The sequence below is a fragment of the Dama dama genome, chromosome 8 (genome assembly GCF_033118175.1).
Source record: "Dama dama isolate Ldn47 chromosome 8, ASM3311817v1, whole genome shotgun sequence".
Classification (NCBI taxonomy): Eukaryota; Metazoa; Chordata; class Mammalia; order Artiodactyla; family Cervidae; genus Dama; species Dama dama.
Window position 1 is genome coordinate 31,516,627 of NC_083688.1, and position 16,202 is coordinate 31,532,828.

The 16,202-nt window shown below is 38.8% G+C and overlaps 1 protein-coding gene across 1 annotated transcript in view; it reads left to right on the forward strand.

The window, feature by feature from the left end:
- ABCA12 (ATP binding cassette subfamily A member 12) overlaps positions 1 to 16,202 on the forward strand; it is a 200,489-nt gene that overhangs the window by 14,283 nt on the left and 170,004 nt on the right. Inside the window, exon 2 of the mRNA XM_061148811.1 lies at positions 1,948 to 2,041. Coding sequence (XP_061004794.1) covers positions 1,948 to 2,041 — 94 coding nt within the window. The remainder of the gene's footprint in view (positions 1 to 1,947; positions 2,042 to 16,202) is intronic.

The following is a 16,202-nucleotide window of genomic DNA, read 5'->3' on the forward strand; positions in this document are numbered from 1 at the left end:
TCCATGACAATTCTAATTGTAATTCTATGATGAGTATAAACAGTACTTTGAAGTATCTGTAACAGCACTAATATGATTTGAAAATATCTGTGGTTTCTATGGGTGACAAGGTCATAGGTGTAGGTTCCTAGCCTACATTCGTCATTAATGGAAATACTACATTGATTTCCATTAGTGGAAATATTATTTCAGTCATAAGCTGGAGAAATTAAAAATGTAATCTTTTTTTTCTATCCAAGTTTACAAATGCCCAGAATTATGTTCAGTAGGTGAGCTCAAAGGAGCTTTCCAACAAAAATATTCCAACACTAAATAGTTCTGCTAGTTCAGTGGGGTAATATGCATTTAGAATCACTCTATACCAAGAGTGGTCCATGGACCGCAGCAACAGCAACACTTACCTGAGCTTGTTAGAAAGAAATACAGTACCTCTGGCCAGCCTTAGATCTACTGAATCTGAACCTGTGTGTTTACAAGATCCTTAGGAGATATTGCCTGCATATTAATGCTTGAGAATCACTGCTAGAGCTGCGAGCCTGTCTGCAAGCTTTTATGTTGTGGTTAAACTTAGTGCCTTAGGATTGATAGTGAACTTGCTCCATTTTTTAAAACTGACCTTAAACCCAAAGCCTAAGAATTTGGTGACATATCTGCCAGCAAGGAGGTCAGTGCTAATGGAGATACATGGAGATTTTCATGGAAAATTTAGGTTGAACATTACTTAAGGATTGGTAGTTGAATGGGTCTAGATTGTTTCGGAGAACTAAAGAGCCCCAGGCAGTAGACTGAGATTTGGCAGAAGCACATCATCTCTGAAAAATGGGGGAGGAATGAAAATGTATCTGACTGCATAATCAGAAACATAGGTCAGGTTTGACTTACAGGCAAATGTTCTGTGTGGTTTGGTTTGAGCACTCTAACTGCTTACGTATCACAGTTAATGTTCTTGTGAAAAGAAAAGTGGAAGTCATTCAGTCATGTCTGACTCTTTGTGATCCCATGGACTATACAGTCCATGGAATTCTCCGGGCCAGAATACTAGAGTGGGTAGACTTTCCATTCTCCAGGGGATCTTCCAAACCTAGGGATCGAACTCAGGTCTCCCACATTGCAGACGGATTCTTTACCAGCTGAACCACAAGGGAAGCCCAAGAATACTGGAGTGGGTAGCCTTTCCCTTCTCCAGGGCATCTTCCCAACCTAGGGATCGAACTCAGGTCTCCTGTATTCCAGGCGGATTCTTTACCAACTGAGCCATCTTGTGAATAAATGTTTTTCACTGCTCTGGAACCAACTTTATAGGTATGTAAATATTAAGCTGATGGTGTCTTATGAACTGAATCATGTTTACATGGGGAGGAAAGCTGCTCCTGAAGTGTCTTACAGTGAAATTCTCTAACAGAAATTTTAATGTAATATACATTCATTGAGGGCTTCCCTAGTGGCTCAGCAATCATTCATTCATTCACTTGTTCAATAATGTTTTTTGAGTCATTATCCAATGTCACAAACTAATCTTTATACCTGAGCATAGCATGCAACACTGGAAGTGGTAAGATATGTCTTGGTTGAAAGTAGGTTGGGTTTTGTTTGCCCTGTTTAGCATGTTAAGCCTTATTCAACAAACAACTGGGAAGATCTAAAAGATTTTCAAGTTAGGAATTTCCTGATCATACTTGACTTTTAAGACCATCATTCTTGGGGTAGTTAAGAAAGGTCATTGGAAAGTGGGCTTCAGAAGATCATTTTAAGATTTTAAACCTGGAAAATTCCTTTTTGCATTTATTTCAAGGTCTCTTGCATTTTTAAAAATCTCATTCCTTTCTTGCTAATAACATTTATAGGCAAATATCAAGCTTGTATTGGAATTTTGTAGAATAATGTACTTGTTGTCAGGTGTTTTAGTTTAGCAATATAATTAACATTTTTTCTGTCGTTACTTTGCAGCTTTGGACACTTGTCTTGATTTTATGGCCAGTTATGATTTTCATAATTTTGGCTATTACCCGGACCAAATTTCCTCCAAGACCAAAGCCAACTTGTAAGTAAATGACAATTGTTTATTTCTCTAACTTTTGGATTCTGGTTAAGATTTATTTTGCTACCACTTTAGTGCTTTATTCTAAAATTCATTTTTTGAGTAATTTTTCCAATTGGAAATATCAATATTTGTATAAATACTTAATATGCCTTTTCCTCAGTCTTTTGAATTAAGAGTAAGGAGTTGAGCCTGTACTGTTTATCTAGAAAAATATAATATGTATAAGCCAGAATATATTTTAATCTTTAACTATAAAATTTTAAATCACTTATCATTTGTCACAGATAACTCATAAATATCACCATGTTGTGTGCAACACAAACAGGCAGCCATCTCAAGCTAGATCATCCTTTACTTTTGTATCATAGGAGAAGCCGTAGACTGGGATTTAATCAACTGAATGATGAAATCCGGAGCATTAATCTCATCTCTCTTCTGGGCTAATATTTGAATGGTGCATATGTATCAAAACATTTAGTTTAAAAGAAAATTGTTTTCCAATTAATGTTGGTTAGTTACATTTAATAATTACCGAGTTGTAAAACTGGCACAGTGCCCAACTCAGTTCATGATTTCTTTTGGACCTTGGATGAAATGTCGAGGAGATTCAGAAAAGTTTTCAGAATTGAGCAGGATGAGCTTTTAACCCCTCAGATTTGACCAAGGTTGTTCTTACTTTTGTTTTTAAACTTTGGAGTCAGTTTCTTGGAGAGGAGTAAAGTCAAGTCAGGTGTCTCATGTTTCACAAAGCAGCCATCTCCTAAAAAGCTTGTAACTAAGATTTCTGAGAAATCAAATTGCATTTCAGATTAGTTATGGTAGCTCACCAAATAAAAGAATACTGTGCTGAATTATTTGTAAAGAGAATAATGAGCTAGTGGCTTTTAAAAATAATCACAGTGCTTTTCAATCACCTGATTTTAAGAAGTAAGATGAGAGCCACGGTGGAATCTACTTGAATCATACACAATATGATAATTCAAAAGAAAATATTGATTCAATTAGTGTGAAACATTTAAACTCTTGGTGCTAGAATAAATAATTCCTTACATTTGAATTGCACCTAATCATTTCTAAAGGACTTTTGCACAAATCGTTATGTAGAGTTATTGATGAGATTTCATTAGGTTGTTTATAAGAAACATTATAATTTTATTTTCTTCATATTGTTCATATATTAGTTCTTTATAACAGATTCATTCCATTGCATACTGTTGGAAGGGCTTCCCTGGTGGCTCAGATGGTAAAGAATCTGCCTGCAATGCGGGAAATCTGGTTTGATCCTTGGATTAGGATGATCCCATGGAAGAGGGCATGGCAGCCTGGAGAATCCCCACGGACAGAGGAGCCTGGCAGGCTATAGTCCATGGGGTTGCAAAGAGTCAGACATTACTTAGCGACTAAGCACAGCACAGTAGGATTTAGTGGAAAAGGAAATGACAACTCACTCCAGTACGCTTGCCTGGAAAATCCCATGGACAGAGGAGCCTACAGACCACGGGGTCACAAGAGTCAGACACGACTTAGCGACTAAACCACCACCACCAATAGGATTTAGAGATTCATGGGGGAAAATCATGGAGAGCTCTTATTGTCCCACTAAATTATGAAGAAAAGCTTGAAAAAAAAAAAAACTGTGACAAGTGCTTCATAGATCAAATAAAAGGCTCTGTAAAACACACAGTCCAAAAGGAGATGAATAACCATTTTTAACTGTGAACCTGTTATCATACTCGAATGATAACTGGTTTTGAGGTGATTGTTTGTGGGGAGGAGGGAACAAAATTATAGAAAAATTGAAACATTAAAAGTATTTTGATTGGTCTCTCAGACCTTATAAGGCTAAGTCTAGAAAATTGTCAATTGGTTTGTTATTAGAACTGAATGGGACCCTCTCAATTTACAGATGAGAACACTGGGACCCAAGGATATTTTAATTTTCTAAAATTCAGTCATATGCAATAAGAGAGAAAGACATTAAAAACTACTTTTACTAAATCATTTTCCATGAGATTTGTGTGGTGTTTTATCCTCTTATACATAGATTCAAATGTAAAGTATGTCCAAGATTTCAGCTCACCCTATAATCAATAGAGTATAAAGTGTAATTTTATCATTGGAGGTATTATTCTATACAGTAGTGTAGAGAATCTAAAACTGGTATAGATAAAAAGTAAAAAATAAAACTGGTATAGATGCAGTTACGTTTTTCCCTCCCTTGTGATAGAGAGGGAATAACTTCAAAATGACAGTTTGGATTTAGGCTTTTTAATTCTGTTTTTTAAAAATTGTTGTTTTTCTTTGTTTCTTACATCTACTATACCAAAAGATAAACTGAGCTAGTAATAATCATGATAAATACTTCCTGATCTTCTACTGTGTAATGGCTGTGTCATTCATTTCACAGTCAAGAAAGCCAAGGCACAAAGTGATGAAGTAACTCATCCAAGATTGCACAGTTAATAAGTGGTGGTGTCAGAATTTGAACCCAGACAGTCTGGTTCCAGAATATGGTTTTAAGCTTGTGGACTGGCATTTCTTACATCTAGTAGTCAGTACTAATTTTTTCATGTTTCAATTAGTTAGGTTTTACAAAAGTAGACTAAAAATTAGCAATTAGGGACATAAATTCCTTCTCCATCTCTATCATGAAATATAAAAATATGGGCAAGAGGAAGATTCTGAGGTATGTATAGTTTTTAACGTGAAACATTTCCTCTGTTTGACAAATTCTGCATGAATCATTGCAGTTCTAGTATCACAGAAATCAGCTCCTGCGTAACAAATTAAAGATCCTCTTCAGGCCACAGTGACTTCTTCAGTACTAGTTGGGCAATAGAGAAGTGAGGATGAAACTCCAGACTACACCCCAGTTGAAACTCAGCTATGGTGAAAATGGGAGTTGTCATCCCATGGGCACCGTCTGCTCCCAGATTAGCCAGGGAGGTATGTAGGACTGATAAATCATTCAGAATAAATATCATCAACTGAAAGGACTCCCTCCATAGTCTTTCTGACTGAGGGCTCTGGAGAAGACTGGGTTTCTGGTGAATAAGGGAGCTGCTGCAGTCCCTGCCGTGGTGATCCCCAGGCAGGGGCAAAATGTGTACTTTCAGCATCATCTGCCTTCACTTACTCCCTTTTGTGTTGCCACCAACAGCTTAGGTAACTTGCCCCCGCAAATAGTAAGTTCCAAGTAAAGAAAACTTTCCATAGGCTGGCAGGAGTCCCAGATGCTTCTTGTTCACATGGAGAAGATATGGGCTAAGGCGCCAAGTTTGAAATAGCTCCAACCTCTTGTAATCACTACAGGCAGTGGCTTGTCAAGAGGCAAACATTAAAGCCAAAGTGTTATGCTTAGGGAGCAAAAGCAAACAAAATCAAACCAAACTCCCAAATTACATTTAGGCTAAGTCAAGCTATAATGTGCAGTGAGTTACTTCTGTCTCCCTTTAATAAGTACATCCTCATGAAAGGGCATGCAAACAGTTCATCATCAGTGAGGAGCCTACTGCTTTTCAAGAGTAGTAAGACCCTGCCATAGTGAGATAAGTGGTCTCCAGAAAAAATGTAGTCTTGCCAACAAGAAGTCACATTTTTATGAAGTTAATGAAAAGCATTATTTTTCTAGTGGAAATATCACTAAAAGCATAATGGAAATTCCACAAATATGATCATGAGATGAATGAAACACCCACTGTCTCAAGACTGTCACTTTCGAATATCCCTGCCCCCTCAGAAGAGAAGAAGCCCAACACATTCCACATCTGGAAACAGGGATTGTTGGAAGGCAAGGGAAAGTGCCAACTGGAATGATATCCAAACTTGTGTTATCAGAGGGTGATATTGATTCCACCTATCCCGATGTGACTTAGTAGCTTTGGGTAAATGCAAGGTTATCATTCCTAGCATGTCTTTTGGCTTCCAAAGCATACCTTTTGCCTTCATGAATATGATAAAAATAATAATTAAACTTTTATTGACAACTTGACCATCAGCAGGTACCTTGCTAAGTTCTTTGCATATATTTCCTGAATTAATGCTTACATCTTCTCCTTGAATATGACTATTACTATTTTAAAGATAACAAAGGCATTGAAATGTTAAGTAATTTACTAATGTTCACATAGTTACTATGTGCCCGAGCCTTGATTTTAACCACAGTTCCCTCCCCTCTCCCAATCCACACAGTGGGTTTTTCCAGGTTACAAAGGCCAGCAATGGCAATCCTAAAGTTTGACTCATTCGAGTTTACAACCTCTCCATTTTCTTCTTCATACCACCTGTTAGTACTATCAGAGATAGAACAAGGTTGTAAAAGTGAACTCAATTTGGCAGTGACTCTAGGGAAAAAAATGTAAGAAGAAAGATTGGAATTATTGATTAATTGGCAGTTTGTGGGATCCATGGGTGTTGTTATATCTTTGGGATCTGAATTGTTAAGAGGAAAGAGCTTATGAGGGCTGTCACTGATGAAGGCTGTGAAGGTCCAAGAAGTGAGGCTTTTATCTGGCCCTGTTCTTGCTGCTGACTTTTTGTGTGGTGTGTTTTTATGGAAATAAAGACAAGTGCATGAGGACAGAATTCCAGGGTGTATCACGCTCCCCATAACACTCATGATTTAATAGTAATAGTTGAGGGACCTACAGTAAACAATACGCTTTTCTGTGTTGATTGGCTGAAATTAATGTAGGCTTTGTTCTGGGAAGCTCAGAGCTCGTCATCGCTCACCTTCTGCTGAGGCTTGCCCCATCCAGTTTCTCCATCACAGGTGTGCCAGCCACACTAGGCCGTCTCTCAGGTTAGAACCGTCTGAGTCATCCTGACTCCTCACTTTACCTCACCTCCCCAAACCACTATCCTTCAGTTCGGAACCCATCTTGTGAAATGCATCCTGGATGTTATCCCTTCCCTTCCATCCTTCCTGCCACCTTTTGGTTCAAGATCTCCTTGCTTCATGCCTGGATTTCTTCAAAAGGTTTTGTTTTGTTTTGTTTTGTTTGGGGGGGTGCATCTCTGGAAGCACTGCCTCTAACACTTCCCACATTTTGTCATCAGGTATATCCCTAAAATATTCTTCAGATCAATCAAGTTTCAACTCTTCTTTGTCTCACTTTCAAGACCTTCATAATTAGGATTCATCCAGCTTTCTGTTTTTTCTGTTGGGCAGTATGTTGCATGTGCCTAAAGAAACCATGTCTGAAAGTCTTCCACATATCCCATGTTCATAGCTCCTCCTCATCATCTGTTAAACAACAAGCTCCCATCTATGGCCTACTCTTTCACCTTCCTGACCATTCAGACTACAGCTATTTCTCCTTTATGTCTTTCTTGTGAATGTATTAGCTAGTAGTGGTTTTTGAATGACTTTTGCTTAATCTTGACTCATTGGACAGATAGTATGTGTATAGCAGAAATCATATAACTTCAAATTCTTCTCAGATACAGCATAATTCCCAACATAGTGAACAAAATAAGAGTGCAATATATTGGTCAGAATTTGATAGTTTGAAAAATTGATATGGATGCTTGGATTACAAAACTCACCCAGAGATGGATAATAATAAAAAAATTATCAGTGTAAATCAGGTGGGTGAAGGACAAGATGCTAACTTGTTTAGGGTTTGATTTTTACTTCTCTGATCCAAATAAATATGACTGTGCTATCAAAAATGTCTATATGGTTATATTAGGAAAAGAAAGTAGATATAAAGCTCTGTCACTCCTCCCCAGGTAGATTCACCTGGGAATTTCCCTCACAAATTAATAAGTCCTTGTGAATGCATACAAGAGATTTTTGTGTGGGAGAGATTTATAGTCTGTTTCTTGCTTAAGTTCCATAAAATGTTGGAACAGTTTTTGAATTTCAAAGCCAGTGTCCTGTCATTTACTTCTTCCATCTGTAAATCAGTAGTTAACTTTTTTGGGAAACATTACTGACCCTTTAGATGGTAACACGGAGATAAATTCTTGAAATTCATAGACACTGAGTCTGGGGTTAGACAGTGACTGGTTTTCGGGCAGATGGTATGGAGCAGAAGAAAGGGGGACGTGAACAGGGCCGGCCACAGCTCCTGCTGGCGGTGGCCCATCGCTCTGACTTGAATTCTGCCAGTCTCTCACACAATCCTGATGCACACCCTAATGCTACATAACATGACAAAAGGATTTCTCAACTAATCCCCTCTTAGGCTCGGTACCCTGAGTTGCACCAGAGAACCGGAAATACCTTCAAGTACAATAACAATTTAACAAGTAGAAAGATAAAGAGTAAAGAATAGCTGTTGATTGCACAGTGGAGGAGGTGAGGAGGAGGAGGAGATTTTTTTTTTTTCTGGTCATTTCACATCACCCCTACTTTTGATGATTCACCTGACAAGCTTCCCAGAGTTACTGCCTCACTGAAAAGTGGCTCTGTGAGCCACGTGTCTACTTTTTCACTCCTTTTCCCTTTTCTTCCCTTTTCTTCTAGGCCAGAGGAATTCCTATTATGATCACATAGGGACCTCTAATATCCAAGCCTGTATGATAAATACAAATAAATAAATGATTTCTTATAAAATTCTTACAAGTATAGTAATGGCATTTGCTGAGTTGACTACTATCAGTCGATGTTTCCATTATACCCTTGAAGCTCAGAGCCTGATTTAACGAAGTGATTTCAGCCAATTGTTTGCACCTGTCAGAAGGTATCAAGCCCCCACACAGGCTCACAGGTGAGGGTCTGGCTTCATGGTTGGCTGGCTGTGTGTTTTCCTGAGTGACTGCTTTATTAAACCTTCCTTTAAGCATCACCCAGGAAACCTGGCTTACCAAACCTTATTCATTTTTATACTACTCTCACTATTCAAAATTTTCTCATTCTCTTTGATTAGGTCATATCATGTCCTTTGCTTAGATAAATAAACCAGTGTATTTTTAGAGTGAAAATATCTCTCACTGAAGAAATGTCACAGCATACAATATTGGCTTGTTTCAGGTCAGTTAGAATTTCGTTGCAGGTTAGAATTAGAGTGACTTATGGTATTTTCAAATTTAAAAAATAAAATCTTTATTTCAATTATATATTTACATATTTATGCTTATATATAAAATCATTACTATTGTGAGAGGCAATGTAGGGGCTTAGAGCACAGACTAGAGATCCAAACTGCCTGGATTCAAACACAGTTCAGTTAAGTTCAGTCACTCAGCTGTGTCCAACTCTCTGCAACCCCATGAACCGCAGCACTCCAGGCCTCCTTGTCCATCACCAACTCCCGGAGTTTACCCAAACTCATGTCCTTTGAGTGGGTGATGCCATCTAACCATCTCATCCTCTGTCATACCCTTCTCCTCCTGCCTTCAATCTTTCCCAACATCAGGGTCTTTTCAAATGAGTCAGTTCTTCTCATCAGTTCAGTCTCTCAGTCATGTCCAACTCTCTGCAACCCCATGAATGGCAGCACTCCAGGCTTCGTCCATCACCAACTCCTGGAGTCTACACAAACCCACGTCCATTGGGTCAGTGATGCCATCCAAGCATCTCATCCTCTGCCGTCCCCTTCTCCTCATGCCCTCAATCTTCCCCAGCATCAGGGTCTTTTCAAATGAGTCAGCTCTTTGCATCAGGTGGCCAAAGTATTGGAGTTTCAGCGTCAACATCAGTCCTTCCAATGAACACCCAGGACTGATCTCCTTTAGGATGGACTGGTTGGATCTCCTTGCAGTCCAAGAGACTCTCAAGAGTCTTCTCCAACACCATAGTTCAAAAGCATCAATTCTTCAGCACTCAGCTTTCTTTATAGTTCAACTCTCACATCCATATATGACTACTGGAAAAACCATAGCCTTGACTAGATGGGCCCTTGTTGGCAAAGTAATGTCTCTGCTTTTTAATATGCTGTCTAGGTTGGTCATAACTTTCCTTCCAAGGAGTAAGTGTCTTTTAATTTCATGGCTGCAGTCACCATGTACAGTGATTTTGGAGCCCTCCAAAATAAAGTCAGCCACTGTTTCCCCATCTATTTGCTGTGAAGTGATGGGACCAGATGCCATGATCTTAGTTTTCTGAATGTTGAGCTTTAAGCCAGCTTTTTCACTCTCCTCTTTCACTTTCATCAAGAGGCTCTTTAGTTCTTCTTCACTTTCTGCCATAAGGGTGGTGTCATCTGCATATCTGAGGTTATTGATAATTCTCCCGGCAATCTTGATTCCAGCTTGTGCTTCCTCCAGCCCAGCGTTTCTCATGATGTACTCTGCATATAAGTTAAATAAATTTAAATATGGATTCAAACACAAGCTTTGGGTAAATCTCTTGGATACTTGGAGCCTCATTTTACATATCTGTATATTGAAGTTAACGATAACACCTACTTCACAGAGTTGTTGTGAGAATTAAATGAATTAATACTTGTTAAATACTTAGAAAAGATCCTGGGACATAATAAGAGCTACATTAGTGTTGGATGTTATTTTTATATTTTTTATGATATAAGATATTGTTTATATTTTTAATATATAGAGTATAATATCAATAATTGAGCATCATTGATACAATCTAGTCTCTTATTATTTGACTGATAAAGAAACTGGCTCAGAAAATTTAAGAGCTAATTAAAGTTTCACATTTATCTTATTATTGTCACATATTTAAAACATATCTCTTATGTCTGTGCTGATCCAGAACATCATGAGGACTCAGAGCAAAAAGTCTACATCAGACTATACATCAGAAACTATAATCAATAAATATAAATGCAATAAATTCCACAGTGGAGGTAGGACCAAGACCAGAAGCAGCAGAGAAGATGGGGTCCAGAAAATTTTACCTGGAATCAGGGCTGGGGCTACAAGGAGGCATATCCAAGGCAAAATTTGAGAGATTAACAAAAACTCAGTAATCAAGTTCAGTCATATTTTATATTCTAAAATATCAGTTAATTTTAAAATTCTGCATATAAAATACCAAAATTTTAAGTAAAATCAAGATCAATATTACTGCTTTTTTTTTGCCTTAGGCTCCATTGTGGCTCATATGGCACTGCTTGGGGTATCAGGAAAGACTTCACAAGAAGATCCAATGTCTTAGCATGGCTCTTGAGTAATGAGTAGGAGTTTGTTAGCTGGACAGTGTCTTTGCATTCCTAACAGACAGTGGTCAACATGAGTGAGGGCACAGGACATGAAAGAGTTAGATGTGCCAGCAATTTGGAGTTTGCTTTGTCTGAAAAAAGAGAAAGTTTATTGCGAGCATTGGGAGATGAGGCTTTTTGGTCAATATTAAAAATATTGGACTTTATTTTGAAGAGGCTGAACTTTTTAGTAGATTACTTTTGTTTAAGTATATTTTTTTCTGACCATAGAAATACACACTTAACTATTTAAAAGTTTAGTAACTTAAGTATTAATGTCTCAGAAAGAAGTCCCATATAAGCTTTCCTTCTAAAGATAACCATTGTTAACATTTCAGTATACTTTTTCTCATACTTTTTTCTATGCATGTAACACAAAAACGTACACATAAGTAAAATCTGAACATTGGGATCAGAGAACATTTTAGAAAAAGCTCCTGCAGCAGAATCAAAGATGGTTTAGTAGAAACTTGTAAGTGGTTTGAGCACAGAATTCTGGTTTTAAAACTTGCACTTCACTTTTCATTTTCATGATCTCTTGATTGCCCTGGAAATGGTAAATTTTTAAACACCCCCTCCTTCAATTCCTCACTTTCTTCCCAGATTTTCAAATCCAGATTTCTTTAGACAGTCCATGGGATCGAAAAGAGCTGGACATGACTGAGGAAGTAAACCACCACCGCCGCTCTTTATAATATGGAGGTTTTCCATGCACGACTAGCTATAATCCTTTAATTTCATACTGCCCAGATGAGACTAACACAATTTAGGGCAACTCTGGGAAGTGAAATTGTAGCTAAAGAGACAATGGTATAAGAATCACAATACTGACAGTATTTTTTCTCCTTATCTTTTTTCTACATTCATGATTTACAAACTGATACCCTTAACCACTCTACCTTAATCAAAATCATCTAAATACACTTGATGAAAGATGTAGATTTCAGGGGTTTGACTCTAGGCTTTCTGAATTGTCACCTGGTGATGGAGATGGAGAAGGTGGGAGAGATGATGAGGTGATGAGGTGCTGAATGTGGTGACTAGGGGCGGTGTTGAGGACCTGACAGTTTAAAGAACTCCTTAGATGATTCTTTTGCAACCCAATGTTTGAGAGCTATTTTTTCCTTTCTTTTTAATTATATTTTCTTATTTTAAGTCAGTTGCATGAATTTAATTGTTTGTGTAATCTTAAAGAAGAATTTGCTTTCACCCTCAGTTATCTTGCCACCATTCCCAGCATTTTCTGCCTCATTCTAGCACTGAATCTGTTGCTGCAATCCTAAAGATGTCCACAGGTTTACCATTTTTCACGTCTCATGTTGAAGACAGCATTTTCAGGACAGTTGAGGAGAAGGCCTCATCTCAGAGAGTACTGTCTGACTGGTGACTAAGGAAGGAAGTACTAATAATATCCTGAAGTTTTCTGCACAGGTGTTTCTCCAAGATGATTTCATGGTTAAGTTATATACCCTGGGGAATCCAGTTTCACTTAAACAAGTGCTTCACACTCTAACACTGCATCACTGTGCTGCTAGTTTCATAGATATTAGGAGAATGAGAAAACTGTCCAAAAAATTGTTTCATTGTTTTAGAATTACTGCCTTCTGTGGAGATGATACAAAAATGCTTCTGGAGATTCATATTCTACATGGCATGCCCACATCTGTAACAAACAGGTTGTTGTTGTTCAGTCACCAGTTTTGTCCAATTCTTTACAACTCTATGGACTGTAGCAAGCCAGGCTTCCCTGTCCCTCACTATCTCCCAAAGTTTACCCAAGTTCATGTTCATTGAGTCGGTGATGCCATCCAACCATCTCATCCTTTGTTGTCCTCTTCTTCTGCCCTCAATGTTTCCCAGCATCAGGGTCTTTTCTAATGAACCAGCTGTTCACATCAGGTGGCCAAAGTATTGGAGTTTCAGCATCAGTCCTTCCAATGAGTATTCAGGGTTGATTTCCTTTAAGACTGACTGATTTGGCCAAAGCAGAGTGTGCTAAAGAGTAGAGGAGATCAAGTTGGGAGTCATTCTATCATGTAATGTTTGTGGTTTGTTTTTTCCTTTTAACATTCAAATTTTCCTGGTCCACACCCAACTCTTTTTTTTTTAACATAACTTTTTATTTTGTATTGAGTATAGCCAGTTAATAATACTATGATAGTTTCAGAGGAACAGCAAAGGGACTCAGCCATACATATGCATGTTCAGTCATTTATTCCCATTCAACTCTTTGAGACCCCATGGACTGTAGCCTGCCAGGCTCCTCTGTCCATGGGATTATCCAGGCAACAATACTGGAGTGGGTTGCCATTTCCTACTCCTGGTTCTTTCTGAACCAGGGATAGAACCTGCGTCTCCTGCATCTCTTGCACTGACAGGCAGATTCTTTTATCACTATACCACCTGGGAAGCCCAGCCATATATATACATGTATCCATTCTTCTCCAAACTCCCCTCCCATCCAGCCTGCAACATAACATTGAGCGGAGTTCCATGTGCTATGCAGTAGTTCTTGTTGATTATCCAACAATCATGTACAGTTTTTAATACTAGACTTAGGAGTTTGGATCTTCTTCTGTAGTACTAGAAGCCTTGTGAAAGTGAAAATCACTCAGTCGTGTCCAACTCTTTATGACCCCACGGACTATACAGTCTGTGGAATGAATTCTACAGGCCAGAATCCTGGAGTGGGTAGCCTTTCCCTTCTCCAGGGGATCTTCCCAACCCAGGGATAGAACCCAGGTCTCCTGTATTGCAGGGGGATTCTTTACCAGCTGAGCCATAAGGGAACCTCAAGAATACTGGAGTGGGTAGCCTATCCCTTCTCCAGCAGATCTTCCCGACCCAGGAATCGAACAGGGGTCTCCTGCGTTGCAGGCGGATTCTTTACCAACTGAGATATCAGGAAATTGTGAGGAGGTATTTAATTTTTCTTTTTCTAATACAAAAGGTTCAACTAAGGGAAGTTTGAAAGATTTTCTGCCATAATTGTTTATCTTCATCCAGGTGTTTCTATCACAGGTATTAGTTATCTATAACAAATTACCTCCCAAAACTTAGTGGCAACAGCAGTAAATATATTTTTTACTTTATTTATTGGCTGTGTGGAGTCTTTGTTGCTGTGCACAGGCTTTCTCTAGTTGCAGCAAGCAGAGGCTACTCCCTTGTTGTGGTGCCAGGGCTAAGGGCTTCTCGTTGTAGTGGCTTCTCTTGTTGCAGAGCATGGGCTGTAGGGCATGGGGACTTCAGTAGTTGCAGCTCACAGACTCCAGAGCGTGGCTCAGTAGTTTGATGCACGGGCTCAGTTGCCTCATAGCATGGGAAATCTTCCCAGACAAGGGATTCAAACCCGTTTCTCCTATACTGCAAGGCGGATTCTTTACCACTGAACCACCGGGGAAATCGAACAGCTAACATTTATTATCTTCCAGTTCCTATGGGTCAGAAATGTGGTTACTACTTAACTGTGCAGTTTTAGCTTTGAGTCTGTTATGAGATTGCAGTTAAAATTTGGCTAGGGTTGCCTTCACATGATACCTTGACTAGGGCTGGAATGTCTGTTTTCCAGGTAGATTGCTTACCTGACTAACGGGTTGGTACCAACTGTTGATGAGGAGCCTCAGCTTCTGTCTGTAAGTTGTTTCAGTGTCCTCTTGGCATGGCAGCTGCTCCGCCAGACCATGCCATGCAAGAGACAGTCAAGTGAAAGCTGTCCTTTTTGTCACCTACCCTGGGAAGCCTCAGAGCACATTATCTACCATGTTCTATTCATTAGAAACAAGTCACTAAGTCTGACACATATTCAGGGGCAAAGGAATTAGGTTCCGCCTTTTGGAGGAAAGAGTGTCAAATAGTCTGTGAACACATTTAAAAACCATCACATGGAAGAGCAAGAGGCAGTGGTACAATAATAACATGCACTAGACATGCTTGAAATATCCAGCCCCATCATGCAGAGTCCTCCTCTGCTCGAGGCCGTACTGCATTCCTTGCACCTGGCACAGATGTCCGCACATGGAAGCTTCTTTAAATATTTTTTTGAACTGTTGCTGTTTTGTAGATGAAGATATTCATTTCAGACGTTTCAGTGACAGATCTCACTAAGTAAGTGTTGAAGCCAAGATGTACTTTGATCTTACTACCCAATTTCTCTTTCTACTCACCTTGCTGTATGTTAGACAGAATCACTCATCTCTATTAGAAACACTCACTTTGCTCTTGGCGTAGCTAACAGAATCACTCTCTGGAATATTGCAGGGCATTTAGTAGTTACCCAACAAATATTTGTTGAACGAATGAACAAATCTGGTACAATAATACATGAAGACTTGAGATATGAAGAAATCCATTCAGATTTATTTACAAGTCAAAGGAAGACTGGAGAGTACAGGCCAAAATGTTTGTTTCTTGTGCAGGTTATTATTTTATCATATTTGTTGAAAGGACATCTTGTATAAAGGGTAGAAGTTATTATAGATATAAAAATTATAGGAGATATGGAACTCCAAGATTCTGTGTAGAATGAACTTTGTATCATTGTGCCAATATTTTGGATACAGTCTTTTAAGAGTGAAAGCAGATTAGAGCAGAGAAATAAGTGTGGTTCAACTGGAATTCCTCTTCTATGACTAGTACTATGCTTTGATATTTAACCCACAGACAAAGGGAAGCAAATGAATCCCAGAACAACACGGCATACCTAAGCCCTCATACTGTGGCAAAATTTTGCACCAAAATTGAACTCAGTCTCCATTGAAAACTTCACCCACCTCTACTGAATCCTGTTACTTTCAATTAGCTATTTTTAAGATTGCATGCTTGACTTCCCTGGTGGCTAACTGATAAAGAATCCATCTGCCAATGCAGGAGACAAGAGTTTGATTCCTTACCAGGAAGATCCCCTGGAAAAAGAAATGGCAACCCACTCCAGTGTTCTTGTCTGGAAACCCCATGGACAGAGGAACCTGGCGGGCTGCAGTCCTTGGGGTCACAAAAATCAGACATGATTTAGCAATAAAAAAAAAAACAAAAGCAAAAACAAGACTGCA